The sequence below is a fragment of the Sus scrofa genome, chromosome 6 (genome assembly GCF_000003025.6).
Source record: "Sus scrofa isolate TJ Tabasco breed Duroc chromosome 6, Sscrofa11.1, whole genome shotgun sequence".
In the NCBI taxonomy this organism is placed as follows: Eukaryota; Metazoa; Chordata; class Mammalia; order Artiodactyla; family Suidae; genus Sus; species Sus scrofa.
The window spans coordinates 61419728-61434094 of record NC_010448.4 but is presented as its reverse complement, the minus strand read 5'-3'; the positions used below and the strand labels follow the sequence as shown (position 1 = coordinate 61434094).

General features: G+C 54.4%; 1 protein-coding gene across 5 annotated transcripts in view; it reads right to left on the bottom strand.

The window, feature by feature from the left end:
* Positions 1-14367, bottom strand: part of LOC110261077 — a 181334-nt gene that overhangs the window by 55123 nt on the left and 111844 nt on the right. For 4 of the 5 annotated variants that reach the window (XR_002344835.1, XR_002344836.1, XM_021095136.1 and 1 more), the window contains exon 3: positions 14205-14281. The exons of the other annotated variant lie outside the window; for it this stretch is intronic. Coding sequence is in view for 2 of the 4 variants with exons in the window: in XM_021095136.1 (XP_020950795.1) it covers positions 14205-14281 (77 nt within the window). In the remaining 2 variants the exon portion in view is untranslated. The remainder of the gene's footprint in view (positions 1-14204; positions 14282-14367) is intronic. 5 annotated transcript variants of the gene reach the window in all.

Here is a 14367-nt window from a genome sequence, read left to right as displayed (position 1 = left end):
AAGGGCACAGACACGCCAGGCACCCCCCCCCCCCCCGTTTTCCTCACACTCGTGTTCTCGGTGCACGCGCGCGTGCGCGTGCTAGGAGCGCCCCCAGAGAGCTGCCCCCCGCGGCAGGATGCTGGACGCAGTGCTGGTTCTCAGCCCGGTCGCAGCTCCCTGCTCAGAGTTTCCAGAAGTGTCCCCTCCCGCTGCCAGGACACACCCGTGGCTGTTGTGAGAACGAACGGCGCACATGCGCGTGTCTTCGGCAGCTGCCTGGCCCCTCGTCCAGGCTGCAACTGCTTCGCTCTGAGATTTTCGAGCCCCGGTTTCGCCCACAGATTCCCAAGGGAGGGAGAGGACGTGCGCCCCCCCCCCCCCCGCCCCCCGTCCCCAGCCCCAAGCATTCGCCGCAACCGAGCCGGGGCCTCGGTCCCGCTGCCAAGGTCCAGCCCGCCCTGCGCTGGGATGTGCCTGGAGAGACTCACGGTTCTTCCTTCAACAAGCGCTTTTCAAGTGCCTCCGCTGTGTGGGCAGCCTGACGGTTGCAACCCTATATTCTAGAACATTCCATGCTTGGCCTACCTCAGTTCCCTCCTCGTCCAGCTTCCTGCTGCGGTTTCCGTGGGGACAACTTGAGCGGCCTCCGGGGGCCTCGCGAGGTGGGGGGTGGGGGAGATGGAAGGGGAGGACCTGGAGCCCCGACTCCAGCCCTGAGGGCCTCCACCTGGGAACACTCGCCCCTCGGGGCTCCCTGAAACATATCCTTGAACCCTGACCTGCAGAAGGGTGTCCCTGAGCCTGGGCAGGTGCCTGCAAATGGTCAGAAATTACACTTCCACTGCACAGCAAAGCGACCCAGTCACCACTGTAAACCAACTATAATGGAAAAAATAAAAATCATTAAAAAAAATATAAAGCATCACTTACACTGAAAACAAAATAAAACAATTAAAAAAAAGAAATGACACCTCCAGCCAGTGCCCAGTGATACCGCCTCACCCACTTGCTCTTCCCCGGTCAGAAGTCCCACGGTGGTTCCCCAAGGTGAGTCAGCTCTGCCCTTGGGACCTCCGAACTGTGTCCCCCCCCAGAGAGCATCACCCCCCCCCCTCAGAATGGGACAGTGTCAGGAGACAGGCTTTTAAAGAGGTGGCTGACTCAATGCAGGTCCTGTGTGTGGGCCTGAAACCAATGGATGTGTGTGCTTGAGGGCTGCGATCAGCACATGGAGGCGGAGGGATGACTGGAGGAGCAGGCCAGGCAGAGAGGCCTTAGGAGGAACCAGCCCTGCAGACACCCTGCCTGTGGATTCCAGCCTCCAGAGCGGAGAGAGAAAGATTTCTGCCGTTTAAGCCGCCCCACCTGCGGCAACTTGTTACAAAAGCCCTGGAAAATTAGTAGAGCCTTTGCATCTGTCTTTTGGGAGAGGTCTTCATTTATTTATTTTCTAGCCGCCCCTGTGGTATGCAGAAGTTCTGGGGGCGGGATGGTACATACCCACACCACGGTGGTGACATCACCAGACCCTTAGCCCGCCTCTCCACGAGGGAACTCTGTTATGGGAGAGTTGTATTAAAAACAATTATTATTATTTTTTTTACTAGTGGATCCAGTACATATGCAGAGTGCTCCATCCCATCTCCCACCCCACCCTGTGAAACGCCCCAGTTACCCCTGGCTCTCCATACAGCAGCCTTCCCACCGACCTTTCACTCACAAAACCCCTTCCTGCCCCCGAGCCTTGGCACTTTCTGCTCCCCTGTCACTGGAGTCCCCTGCGGATGGACTCTTCCCCATGTTGGGGTCCCCTCAATATCCCATCAACTTGCTTCGTGTTTTCCGTATTTATGTATTTGCTCCTCTGCCGATGGACTTGTCGTCTTCTGGAATGCAGACTCCATGAGAGCGGGGATTTTCCTGTCTCGATCACTGCTGTGCTCCCTGACTCCATCAGCAGCGGCCGCGTGAATGAACGAATGAACCAGTGGATGGATGAATGCAGGGGGCTGTCCCAGAGCACTGCCCGAGTCCTTGGCTGTCACAGGCAGGGTCTCTCTGAATTCCTCCTGGCTCGCTCTAGAGGGGATTTGGGGTATCTCTGAATTGGGGAAGACTCAGACCAGCCCCCAGCCCTGACTCCCTCCAGGGCTCGCTCACCTGGAAAGGACAGATGTGGGCCCAAGGCCGCTCCCTGCGGTTTAGTTCCAAAGAGGCTGTCACTGGGGAGGGGCAAAGGGGCTTGTGCCCCTTGTTCCAAGTTTCAGTGCCGGGTGATGGGCCCGCCTAGCCTGAAATGTGCCCCCTCCCTGCAGCCTGAGGTCAGCAGCAAAGGAACTTTCCAGGGGGTGGGTGAGTAGAGTCTTCTAGCCTAGTTGAGAAGCATACGCCAAAATTTATAAATTGAGGGTAAAGCAGTTTTAGTGCAAAAAGAAAACAATGGACTTTGTTTTTTAAAAGAAAAAAATTCTTTTGGAGTCTTGAAGAATCGCCTAGAAAGACACATGTTGGGGGCACAGTGGCCCGGACTGGTTGCACGTAGCCACTCCTGTTGTCTTTACCCCTTTTAACTGAAAACAAGCAGACACGATTTTCCCTAAGTGGTTCCAGCTGTGAGAGGTCAATTTCTACACTTTCGTTTCCAGATGTGCTATTATAGCTAATAAACCTTAAAGGTGACAGTGTAAACCTTGAAACACTGCATCGAATTTATGAAAAACAAAAAACAAAAACCAAAACACCCCAAAAACCCAACCCTAAGATCGTCTTTGCTATTTTCTGAAATGGACACACATCTTTCATCATTCTGAGGCCAGAAGCTCTTGTTCAGATTGCCTGGGGTCTGAAAAAGAGCTATGCTGGCCTGGCTCAGGATATTTCCTCTTTGGGGTGACATATAACATTAGCCTCCTTGCTCTGGAAGTGCTGGGATTTGTATTTTGCATTTCTCCAAATGCAAAGATAGTTTCTTGAGTGCAAGTGTACAATAAACTGCTGACAGCATGCAGTAAGGTTTTCACTATCATTTAAAACTATGAAAGTAGGAGTTCCCGTCGTGGCGCAGTGGTTAACAAATCCGACTAGGAACCATGAGGTTGTGGGTTCGGTTCCTGCCCTTGCTCAGTGGGTTAACGATCCGGCGTTGCCGTGAGCTGTGGTGTAGGTTGCAGACGCGGCTCGGATCCCGCGTTGCTGTGGCTCTGGCATAGGCCGGTGGCTACAGCTCCGATTCGACCCCTAGCCTGGGAACCTCCATATGCCGCGGGAGCGGCCCAAGAAATAGCAACAACAACAACAACAAAAGACAAAAAAAGCAAAAAACAAAAAAAAAACTATGAAAGTAAAAATATAGGTTTTCAGATTTTTTTCCCCCTAATTACTCAGATTTGATTCATAGCTTATATTCTTAGGGGGTTTTTTAATCTGTTTTAAAGTGTATTAATTGTCATTGGTGGGGAAATGTAAAGAAATTTCTTTATACTTAAAAGCCCTCTGTTTTCAGAAAGTATCCATACCCTGCTGTATAGTAGAGGGAACTATATCTCGTCACTTGTGAGAGAACATGATGGAGGATAATGTGAGAAAAAGAATGTATGCGTGTGTGTGTGTGTGTGTGTGTGTGTGTGTGTATATATATATATATATATATATATATATGAATGACTGGGTCACTTTGCTGTGCAGCAGGAATTGACAGAACAGTGTAAATCAACCATAATAAAAAACTGTAAAAAAGAAAATATTTATAAATGGATTGCAGAATTACCTCATTATCATAATTGGATGACCAGTTAGGGGCAGTCTTTTAAAAAATGATATACATTTTTACCGTTATTACTCCATAAAGGAAAATTGCCTGATATATTTACATCTCTTGCAATAAAGCTTTCACCCTTACATTGTCATATTTCTATACCCTGAAGACATTTAAAATGTGTTTTGGTGCCTGCAGCAGAGACTGCAGAAGCGAATTCACTTGTTTTTGTTTGTTTTCAGGCCATGGTTTTTAAGATATAAATCGTTTTAGGCACCATTATAAAAGAAAACGACCGTCTTCGAGGCTGCGGCAAGGATGTTAACATCTGAAAGAGAGTATGTTTTAGAACGGAGGAAGGACTCACTGTGGTTCTTGGTGATTTTTTTTTTTTGGTAGCGCCTTTGGCATGCAGAAGTTCCCAGGCCAGGGAGTGAACCCATGCCACAGTCGAGACCAGAGCCACTGCAGTGACAACGCCGGATCTTTAACCCCTGTGTCATAGGGGGACACTGGCACCCTGTATTTTTATTTGCTAAACCTGACAACCTTAAATGTTGGTAACAGCAACAATACTGATACCACTGCCACGAGTATTTGTTCAACGCCAAGTGCTAGGCCGCCAATGCTCTGGGAAACGTTTACGTTATGATTTAAGTTTTTTTTAACCGAGAGAGAGCTGCACATTGTAAATCAACTATACTTCAGAAGAAAAGTCAGAGACAAAAGAGAGAGAGACAGGAAGCCTCATGATGTAACCACATCATGACCTCCGCTTTTCAGAGGCAGAATCTGTTCCTTCATTTGTTCACTCATTCAACAACTGTCTGTTGACTTTCTAGCAGGCATCAGGCGTTGCAGTGAGCGAGCTCCGACCGCACAACACCCCAAATCACACAGCAGCATTCTAGACAAGGAGCGAAAAACTGGGCGAGAAAGAAAAGAGGCAGAAGACGGTCTCTTTTGTCCTAGGCTATCTTTTTTGGGTTTTAACATTTTTGTTGCGACTGAGAGACGACATTTTACTTCTACAGCAGCGCCTGCAAAACTTTTCACCTTAAAATCCACAGCTTCAAAAAAAAAATGAAAATAAAAGCAACAAATGAGATCTTTAAATGGAAACATTCGGTCAATTCAAATAGATACTCCTACTGTTAGGAGGAGAAAAGCCAGGGTGTTTCAGATTGGATTTTTCCCCCCTTGGAAAAAGGCGGCAAAACTAAAGACCACACAAAAGACCTGCTTTGTACAGGGCGACCAGAGGGAGGCCTCTCTGAAGAAATAATGGCAGGGGAAGAAAGCGAGAGAAACACTGGAGAAAAACGGTGTCCCGAGAAACAATTGACAAAATAGATGGCTAGCGCTTAAACAGCCCACGGTTTGCAAACGGATGGGTGTCCAGGACACGGCCCCCTCCTGCTGCGTCCATGGCAACCATTCTCTTCCCCGGTTACAAGGTGCCACACATGGAATTCGGCTTGGCTTGGGGGGCCGGGGGCGGGGCAGGGATCACAAGAAAGAGCCGGGGGCCGACCACAGACCACGGTCTGCACGGCCCAGCTCCCCAAATGCCGTGGGCCGGCTGTCCTCAGTGATGGACACGGGGCGCTCACGGTTCCAGACCTGCGAAGACCCAGGCCAGGTACCAGCATGGCCGGGTTCTGGGAAAACGGGATGTTCCTGTCCTCTTCCCGCGTGGTGGAGGGAGAGAGCAGCTCTGCAGGTCCCTCCTTGGAATGGCTCGAATCCCATCGTGAGGGCTGCACCCCCATGACCTCCTTGCCTCCAAGTACCATCCCCCTGGGAATTAGGGCTTCAACCGGGGATCTGAGGGGACCATGTTCACATGTGACTGTTGAATTTCACCAAGAGGGAACCTGACCCAAGAAGGCTCAATAAGCGCACATCTCCCTGATTCCAGCTTTCGGTCTACTGCCCAGGGGCCTATGTTGTCATCAGAGACAAAGACGGGCAGGGGCTCTGCGGGGGTGGGGGGAGCTTCCCACCGTATGACTTGGGGCTGTCACTCATTATTCCGATAAATGTTTCAGGAAGGCACACGGTGTGCCAGGTCGGAAGAGACTCCAAAGACTGGAAAATTCCGGTTTGCTGGGCTCCCCGGGCCCCTTCCTCAGCCCCTCCCCTCTCCACCGGCTGCAGTTTCCATGGCGATGGTCCGAGCCTCCGCTGTCGCTAAGGGCAGACCAGCAACCTGGGAGGGGGCTGGCCACGCGGGCTGACTAATCTCAGGGAGAGAGGGTGGTGGGCGTCGCGGGAGAGGGGTGGGGGGTTCCGCAGAGGCTCAAGGCCGCAATCACTCCGCCAGGGGTGCAGGCACACCTTTGGGGTGGGGGGTTGCGGAGGAACAAAAACTGGCAGGTGGAGTCTCCGCGGCGGCTTGGTCAGCAGAGCTGTGTCTCCCGCCGCCTCCAGTGATCGCGGCATCATCCGCCCTCGGAATTCATCAGGTGTTTCGATAAATATTGATCGCACTCTGCTGCGTGCCGAGCCCTTGTCTCCGGGCAGAGAATAAATGTCAGATGGACCGGCGCGGCCTCGGCTACCCTGTGCTTGGTCCCAGCGGGGAGAAATGTTTATTCATCCCCGAACTTGGTCCTTTATTGACCAGGGAGATTGAGCGCCTTCCAGGAGGCAGGTCGGGTGCTAGACCTTGTGAAAAGGGCAGGGAGGAAGCCGGGCCAAGCCTCTGCGTCTGTGGGCGCTGCCTTGGTGCGGAGGCGATGGATGGCGACCAGAAGTATTAATACAACACCAGAGGTGGACAAGATTTATGAAGGGAAGTGCGTTTTAGTGTTGAGGCTCAGAAGGGCCACTGAGAGGTGAGCGAGCGGCAAAGTAAAGCGGGATATGTCCGCACAGGGAACAGTAAATGCAGGGGTCCGGAGGCAGGAAGGCGCCGCATAGGTGCCAGGGACCCCGCGGCACCCCGTGAGGCAGGGACCCGCGTGAGGAGGCGAGGCCAGCTCCAAAGCCTCATGCCACACGGAGCCTTATCAACAGTCATTAATATTTATCCTAACAGGACCAACGAAGTTCCCATCAGCAGTCAGGCCCTGCGCATCAGGGGCCCGCGAAACAGACCGGCTCCCTGCCTTCGCCCTGCTCACTGTTGTTAGGATATGAATCAGGCCATCCAAAGATGAACGCCTTTCCAGAACACCCAACATGCATCCTCTCTGCTTGCGTGTCGGGGCTGGGCACCCGTGGATAAATAGGTGGTGGGGATGGAGCAGCAGAATGGGCATAGTCTCTGGCGCTGAAGGCGGCTCCACGGCCAGAAATGGGCAGTTATGATATCTAAAGCGAGCGGGCCCCTGTGATGTACCAGGTGCTGCTGTAAATTCTCCGCAAGAAATTCAACAGCCCTGCAGAGAGGGTAACTTTGGGGGACGCAGAGGCACAGAGAGGTGGAGCTGCCCGTCCAACATTATGCCACTAGAAGGGGAAACGCAGAGCAGAAGATGCCTGGCTTCTGGGGCCCCACACTCTCATCCTTGGAAGGAAGCTCCTTGTGACCATGGTACAGTCCAGAGCTAGAAACTCACGTGTGCAGGGTCTGCACACCACAGGTGTGTGCAGACGCCAGTGTCAGAAGACTCTGTCCTAAGACAATGGGGAGTGTCTGCTCCGAAGAAAGCGACTGTGTGTGTGTGTGGGGGGGGGGGAGATGTGATACGTGGAAACTTGGGGTCTCGGGAGAGTTCTCCAAAGGAAGCCCACAACCACCTTGGGCCAAATTCCAGTTTGTCAGCTGTTGGACCGCGTGTTTGGCCTGGTGTTTTCATTATCCTACAAAGGAGGACCGATTCACATTCTGATTTTACAAGTCAGAAAAGTCGAGTACGGAAGGCTCCGAGAGGTGGAAACACCTGCCCAGAACTCACATTTTTTTTTTTTTTTTTTGTCTTTTTGCTATTTCTTTGGGCCGCTCCCGCGGCATATGGAGGTTCCCAGGCTAGGGGTCGAATCGGAGCTGTAGCCACTGGCCTACGCCAGAGCCACAGCAACGCAGTATCTGAGCCGCGTCTGCAACCTACACCACAGCTCACGGCAACGCCGGATCGTTAACCCACTGAGCAAGGGCAGGGACCGAACCCGCAACCTCATGGTTCCTAGTCGGATTCGTTAACCACTGCGCCACGACGGGAACTCCAGAACTCACATTTTTATATTCGTTTTCTTAAGTTATGGCAAATGCACATAGCATGGTGGTAAGCATTTTAAGCGTGCAGTTCGGTGGCAGCAAGTCTGTTCACGCTGTTGTGCAGCCGTCACCAGCCTCCAGCCACAGAGCTCTTCCACCGGCCCCAACAGAAACCGCGGCCCCTGAGACAATAGCGGCCCAGCCCCCGGCCCCCACCGTTCGACCTCCCGTCTGTGAATCCGAGGACCGCAGCCTCCTCATGGAAGTGGAATCGGGCAGTATCTGTCCTTTGGGGGCCGGGGCTGGCTCATTTCACGCGCGCGATGCCCTCAAGGCGCATCTCGGTGGCCGTGTGTGTCTCCCTCCTTCTTGAGCCGAATGCTATTCCACTGTGTGTATGGACCACCGTTTGTGTGTCCACCCAGCCACTGATGGACACTTGGGTTCCGACACGTTTGGCTACTGTGGTCCGTGCTGCTGTGAACGTGCTGCATAACCGACTCCTTGCACCCCGGCTTTCACTTCTTGGGGGTCCTTCTACCCAGAGGTGGACCTGCTGGGTCACATGGTCATTCCACCTTTAATTTTTTGAGGCACCTGCAGCCTGTTTCCCATAGCAGCTGCACCACCTCATGTACCCATCAGTGGTGCTCAAGAGAAGGATGCGTCTTTATTTTTTCACGAGTAAGGAATGTGAGGCCAGAGGATTCCGGGCTGGGATTCTAAACGTACCCTGGATCTGACCCAGGATTCCAGAATGTTCTGTTCTCTGAGAGTCTCTCTGCTGATTTTCAGCTCCCTCCACTTCCTCCGCTCAGCAGCAGTTTCCATGGCAATAGATGGAGTTTGCCTGGGTTGCTAAGGCAGCAAAGAGCCCGGGAGGAAGCGGGGCTGCTGTGACTCTTGTGCAGCTGGCCTGGGTGAGGGATGGGGGGGGCTTGGGGGGCTCGCAGCCTGCAGTGCACCCACCCAGTCACCGGTGCCCCTCATCTTGCTGCTTGTCCTTTGCCCCTCTGTGCAGGAAGGTGGCTCTGAGCCGCACAAGGTCTGGAAAGCCCCATGTTTTGACCTCAGCTGTGACCAGCGACGTAAACATTTAGGCTTCTCGCCGCCATGTTTCCAGCCACAGAGACTGGGCGTCTGCTCCGGGAAGTCGACGCACCAGGCCCCAGAATGCCAAGCGTGAGAAGGAAGCCTGACGTGATGCTGGGGGACAGGGTAGGCCACCCCAAAACATGGCCATGGGATTCAGATGGGCCACACCCAAGGACGTGACTCTGGTGTCCTGGTCACCTAGCGGCAGGCCCTTGACAGCCTCTCTCTGGACTCTGGTGTCCCCCTGCACACAGACCCTGCAAAGGGGAGCCAGCGTCACTAGTCCTCCCCTGGGAGTTTCATCAAGGGGAAAGGCCATTGCAAAGATGGGCCTCGAAGGAGACATCAGGCCAACTTCCTTGAAACCTGTCTGGTCTTCCAAGGGCCCATCCATCTTCCCTGAAAATCACTCATTTCCTCCAGCCCCACAACCCGTGCAAAGATGCTTTTTTCTTTTGGCCGCACGTGTGGCATGTGAAAGTTCCTGGGCCAGGGACTGAATCTGAGCGGCAGCTTCAACCCACACCACAGCTGTACAACACCACTGCTGCAGCAACCCACACCACAGCTGCAGCTTCACCCACTGTACCCGGCCGAGGACCAAACCAGTAGAGGCCAGCTGGACATGAACCCACTGCGCCACAGCAGGAACACCCCGAGATGGTTTTTAAGCCCCCGATTCTTGGCCACCTCAGGGGGGGTGCTCGTTTCCCCGGGGTGTCTCCCTTGTACACGTGAGGTATTCGTGTTAATAACTTGTTTTTCCCGTGTTGGTCTGTCTTTTAACACAGGGGGGTCTCAGCCAAGAACTCAGAGTGAAGAGGCAAGATTCTTCTCCCTCCCCTGTCATGTTCGTTCTCATGGAGGTTAGGGTCTGCTCCTGCCACGGCAGGTTTTTTTAATCATGTCTTTCCCCGAAAGAAGGGGATAGCCGTGCGGGGCCACCAGGGAGGCGCCAGGTGTCTGGAGCCGGAGGCAGGAGGGAGGGGGACATGCAGCCAGACCCTTCAGTGGACTCTCCACGGAGAAAGGCAAGTTCAGGGTTGGCGGGTTTGAATGACCCCTCAGGCTCTGGGCTACAGAGGGGGGTCCCCAGTGCCTGGTGCCCGGCCCTGGGGCGGCTTAGGCATGGGAATCAGGGCTTGGTGTGAGGGTCAGGCCAGAAGGTGGCTGGGGCTGTACACAGAAGGCGTCGGAAAGGTGCCTATAGGTGAGGCGTTATTATTTTAGGACTTCGACAGCCCATGGAGGGCAGTCTCCCCCCAACCCCCGAGGTCCGTGAGCACCCCGGTCCCCCAGCCCCGCCCTGCGATGTGAAGGCACCGTAAGATACAGAAAAAGAAGAACAGAATCGATGCAGGTGCAGGTGGGTGAGGGATGGCGGGGTCGGCGGGCGAACGGATGAATTCAAAAGCCTACCGGGTAGCTTGCCACCCCCACAGTAAGAAGGTTTTCCACGTACAAGTGGAAACGAGGGAGGTGACACCCCCCACCCATAGGTGATCCCCAAGACACGGTTACTCCTTCACTTACACACATGGAGTCCTACTGTGTGCCAGACTCTACTGAGTCACACAGAGCCTTTACCCACATCATGGAAAATTCCAGTTTCCGGGCCTCTCAGGACATCGCCTCAGCCCCCCTCCCCCAGGTCCAGCTGCAGTTTCCACGGCAACAGGCTCAGCCAATCATGTTCCAGGAGCGTAGGCTCGCTGCTCGGACTCCCAGCCAGGGTCCCCCGAGGACGGGAGAATTATCATAAACTCTCCAGGCTGCTGGCTGGACAGCAGTGGTTCAATTAAGTCTTTTATGCGCATTAAAATGGAAAAGAGTGCGGCAGGACTTGGGGCGGGGAGGTGGTGTGGCACAGCCACGCGGGCTCTGCGGACCTTTTTAAAGAACCGCTTACCTACGGCAAGCCCTGTCCTCATCACTCACTCATTGAGTCAATCAACAAACGCCACCTGAGTCCCCTTGTGTGCCAGGCACTGTCCTAGGCAAAGGGACTACAAAGGGAAGTAAAAATGGGTGCCAGATAGCATGGGGAGTCTACTCAATGTTCTGTAATAACCTGTATGGGAAAAAAGAATGGATATGTGTGTATGTAAAACGATTCACTTTGCTGCACACCTGAAACTCACACAACACTGTAAATCAACTACACGCCAATAAGATTAAAAAAAAAAAAAAAAAAAAAAAAGATACCCAGCGGACTCCTCTGGGCCTTAGGCAATCAGAAGATTCTTTCACTCCATTACTCCCCCAAATTCACCTGCTCCTTCAGCAAGTATTGAGAGTATCCCTAGGGGCACAAACAGTGGAGAGAACAGGGCAAAGGCCATGCTCTCCTGTCGGGCGGGGGGCGGGCAGGGGAGAAGTCGGGTGGGAGATGGGGGCGGGAAGAGTGTGGTGGTGGGGTGGGGGCTGCCTCCAGTTGGGGGTGAGGGAGGGTCCCTCTGAGGTCAGGTCTGAGCAGGGCACCTCCAGGGGGTCTGGTGCTGTTTGTCCCAGGAGATGCAGGAGGGATTTTCTGAAGGTGGTCACAGCCCAGAATGCATTTGCCAAAACTCTAGAAATCTATACCAGGAGGAGCAAATTTCACTGTCCATTGTGTTATGTGAACACAGCTTAAAAAACATCTCTGAAGATGAAGGCTCTTTGGCTGGAAGGAGGTCGTTATTAGCTGCTTGAGTCTCTGCAGGTGGTGCTGGAAACCATACGGAAGCGCCAGTGCTGGTCACCTGTCCCCACCGTCCACTCACCCAGCACATGCAGGAGGAGCCCTACTGGGCACCAGTTCCCACAGCAGCAGTTCCCACAGGAGCAGGACGCGGTGGGCAAGGGCCACAGATTTTGCCCAAGAGGCACCTGGAGGCCATCCGAGTCCTGCGTCTTCATTCAAACACTGAGAAGGCGCTTCACAAGGCCTGGGCACGGTGTGGGCGTGAGTGACAGAGCAGGGGGTGCGAAAGACAGCCTCCCGCTCCAGGGGCTTCCCGACCCCCGAACCAAACGAGGGGCTGGTTGTGACGCCAGCTGCGAGGACAGCTCAGGGGACGCCTCTCAACAGGGAGGGAGCGGCTTCATTCTTCATTTCACTTTTCAAAATTGAGGTGGCGTTTGCTTAGAACATATACATTCATGTCTACCACATTCTCTTTCTAGTTTTTGCCTTTTTTGGGCTGCGGCCATGGCATATGGAGGTTCCCAGGCTACGGGTCCAATCGGAGCTACAGCCGTTGGCCGACACCAGAGCCACAGCCATGCAGGATCCAAGCCGCGTCTGCGACCCACCCCACAGCTCACGGCAACACCGGATCCTTAACCTACTGAGCGAGGCCAGGGATCCAACCCTCGTCCTCATGGATACTGGCTGGGTTTTTAACCCGCTGAGGCAAGACGGGACCTCCCCACTCCATTTCCGTATACCCTGCACCAGGCTCGCTGTCAAAAATTTAGCGTCTGTCCCTTGCCAGGTGGTGGGTGGGTCCCCGTCACCCATTTGACCTCCCCCTTCCCCTCAGGTAACCACCACTCTGGTCTCTGTATCTATGGGTTTTTGTTTTGTTTGTTTGTTCATTTTTTTAGATTCTGCACAGGACGGAAATCGCATGGTGTTGGTCCTTTTCTGGGGAGTGGGCTATCAAGTTGCTCCTGGGGTGGTGATGTTGGAACAGGAAGGAGGGAAAGGATGGAAGAAGGGGAGGAAGGGAGGGAGGAAGGAAGGAGAAAAGGAGGGAAAAAGGAACATGAGAGCGGAAGAGCATTCCAGGCAAGAGAACGGCTCCCACGAAGGCTCCGAGGCATGCGCGTGAGCTGGAGCTTGGCACCTGCCCCCGCCTCTCCTCGGACTGAATCCTGAGCCACTGCCGCTGCCGGCCCTTAGTGCCCCTGAACGGAGCTCGGCGGAGACCAGGAGCGAGGCTGTTGGAGCTGTGGGAGACTGGCAGAGGAGGTCTTCGGAGGGGAGAAGGTTTCGGGAGGTTTTATGGGCCCAATTCTCGCACCTCCTCGCATCTCCAAAAGCACTGAAATCCTTCCTGGCGCTTCTGCCTCTTGTGACCGGCAGTAAACTTCACGGGAGGAGCGGCACCTTCAGCAGAACGTGTGCCCGGATGCGCGACCCTCCCGTTTCAGTAAAATCACACGTATGCCCCCCCGACCCCGACTTCTTCCGAGTGTTTCCAGAGCTCTCTGCAGGGCTGCCTTCAGGGCCGTAGTCCTCATTTTCCCCCAAATAAAACTTAAAACTCTCACGTTGTGCATTTTTGTTACGTCGACAGAAGCTCGTGTGCGCAGCTTGGGAACTGCGAAGTGGCCGGGTAGAAACGGGTAGAAAATGGCAGGAAAGGGGTCCCGGTGACCAGGAGGCCACCCAGCCGTGGTCACAGGAGCTGATGTTTAACTGACCTGGGGTCTTGCTCCCTCGGGGTGAGAAGAAGTGGGGCTTGCACATTTCCCGAGGTTTCCGAGGGCTCCCCTTCGGGGTGGGCGCCAGGCAACCGGCTCCGCGAGCAGCCCAGCCGTGCTCCCTGGCCTGCCCTCCTCACCTCTGTGCCCTACTCCCCGCCCGGCACCGCCGCCTAAATAAACCACCTGCACCACGACGGCGTTGCCAGCTCTGCTTTGAGGAGACCCAAGCTGAGACAGGCGTCTCCAGTTACTTCGACCCACGGGACCTCCCAGCAGAAGGTGCCCGCTTTCATCCAGCCCCGCAGGCATGAAACCTGGGGCGGGGCACGCTGCCGCCTCCTCCCCCCACACCCTCCAAACACAGCCGCCAAGTCCTAAAGCTTCTTCCATCTTTCCCCCTTCTCTTCTGCCTTCCCGGTGGCCTCCCTCCCTCCCACCTCCAGGCTCTCAGAGGAAAACTGGGCCACTGAGCTCTTGGAAAAACAACCCGTCATGGCCTAGGGCCACAGGGTAAGGGACTCTGCCCTGTACCCCACGGGCAACGGTGGCCACCAAATCTCAGGGACACCGGCGGCTGGCGTGTGGACCACCCCCCTCCGAGCCGACAGCAAGGCTTCCTTTGCGATGGCACCGTCCCACCTGGAACAGAAGGCGGGCGATGCCTCCGGGCACAGGACTACGTGCAGGCACACGTGGCTGCAGTGTGACCCGGTGAAATTCTTCTTGCTGCTTCAGAGCTACATGTGGGATGCAGATCAGGTAGTTCGGTTCAACCGACATTAACTGAGCACTTACTGTGTGCCAGGCTCCATGACGGGTATCCACCACCACGGCCGCTGCCTTAAACAGTCGGAGGAACAGGAGTGGGAGCCCTGAAATTAGAGGAAGACTAGCTTAGGTGGGCTCTGGAGGTGCACCTGCCCAGGAGACTGTTACCATCAGGCGCCTTTAACATACT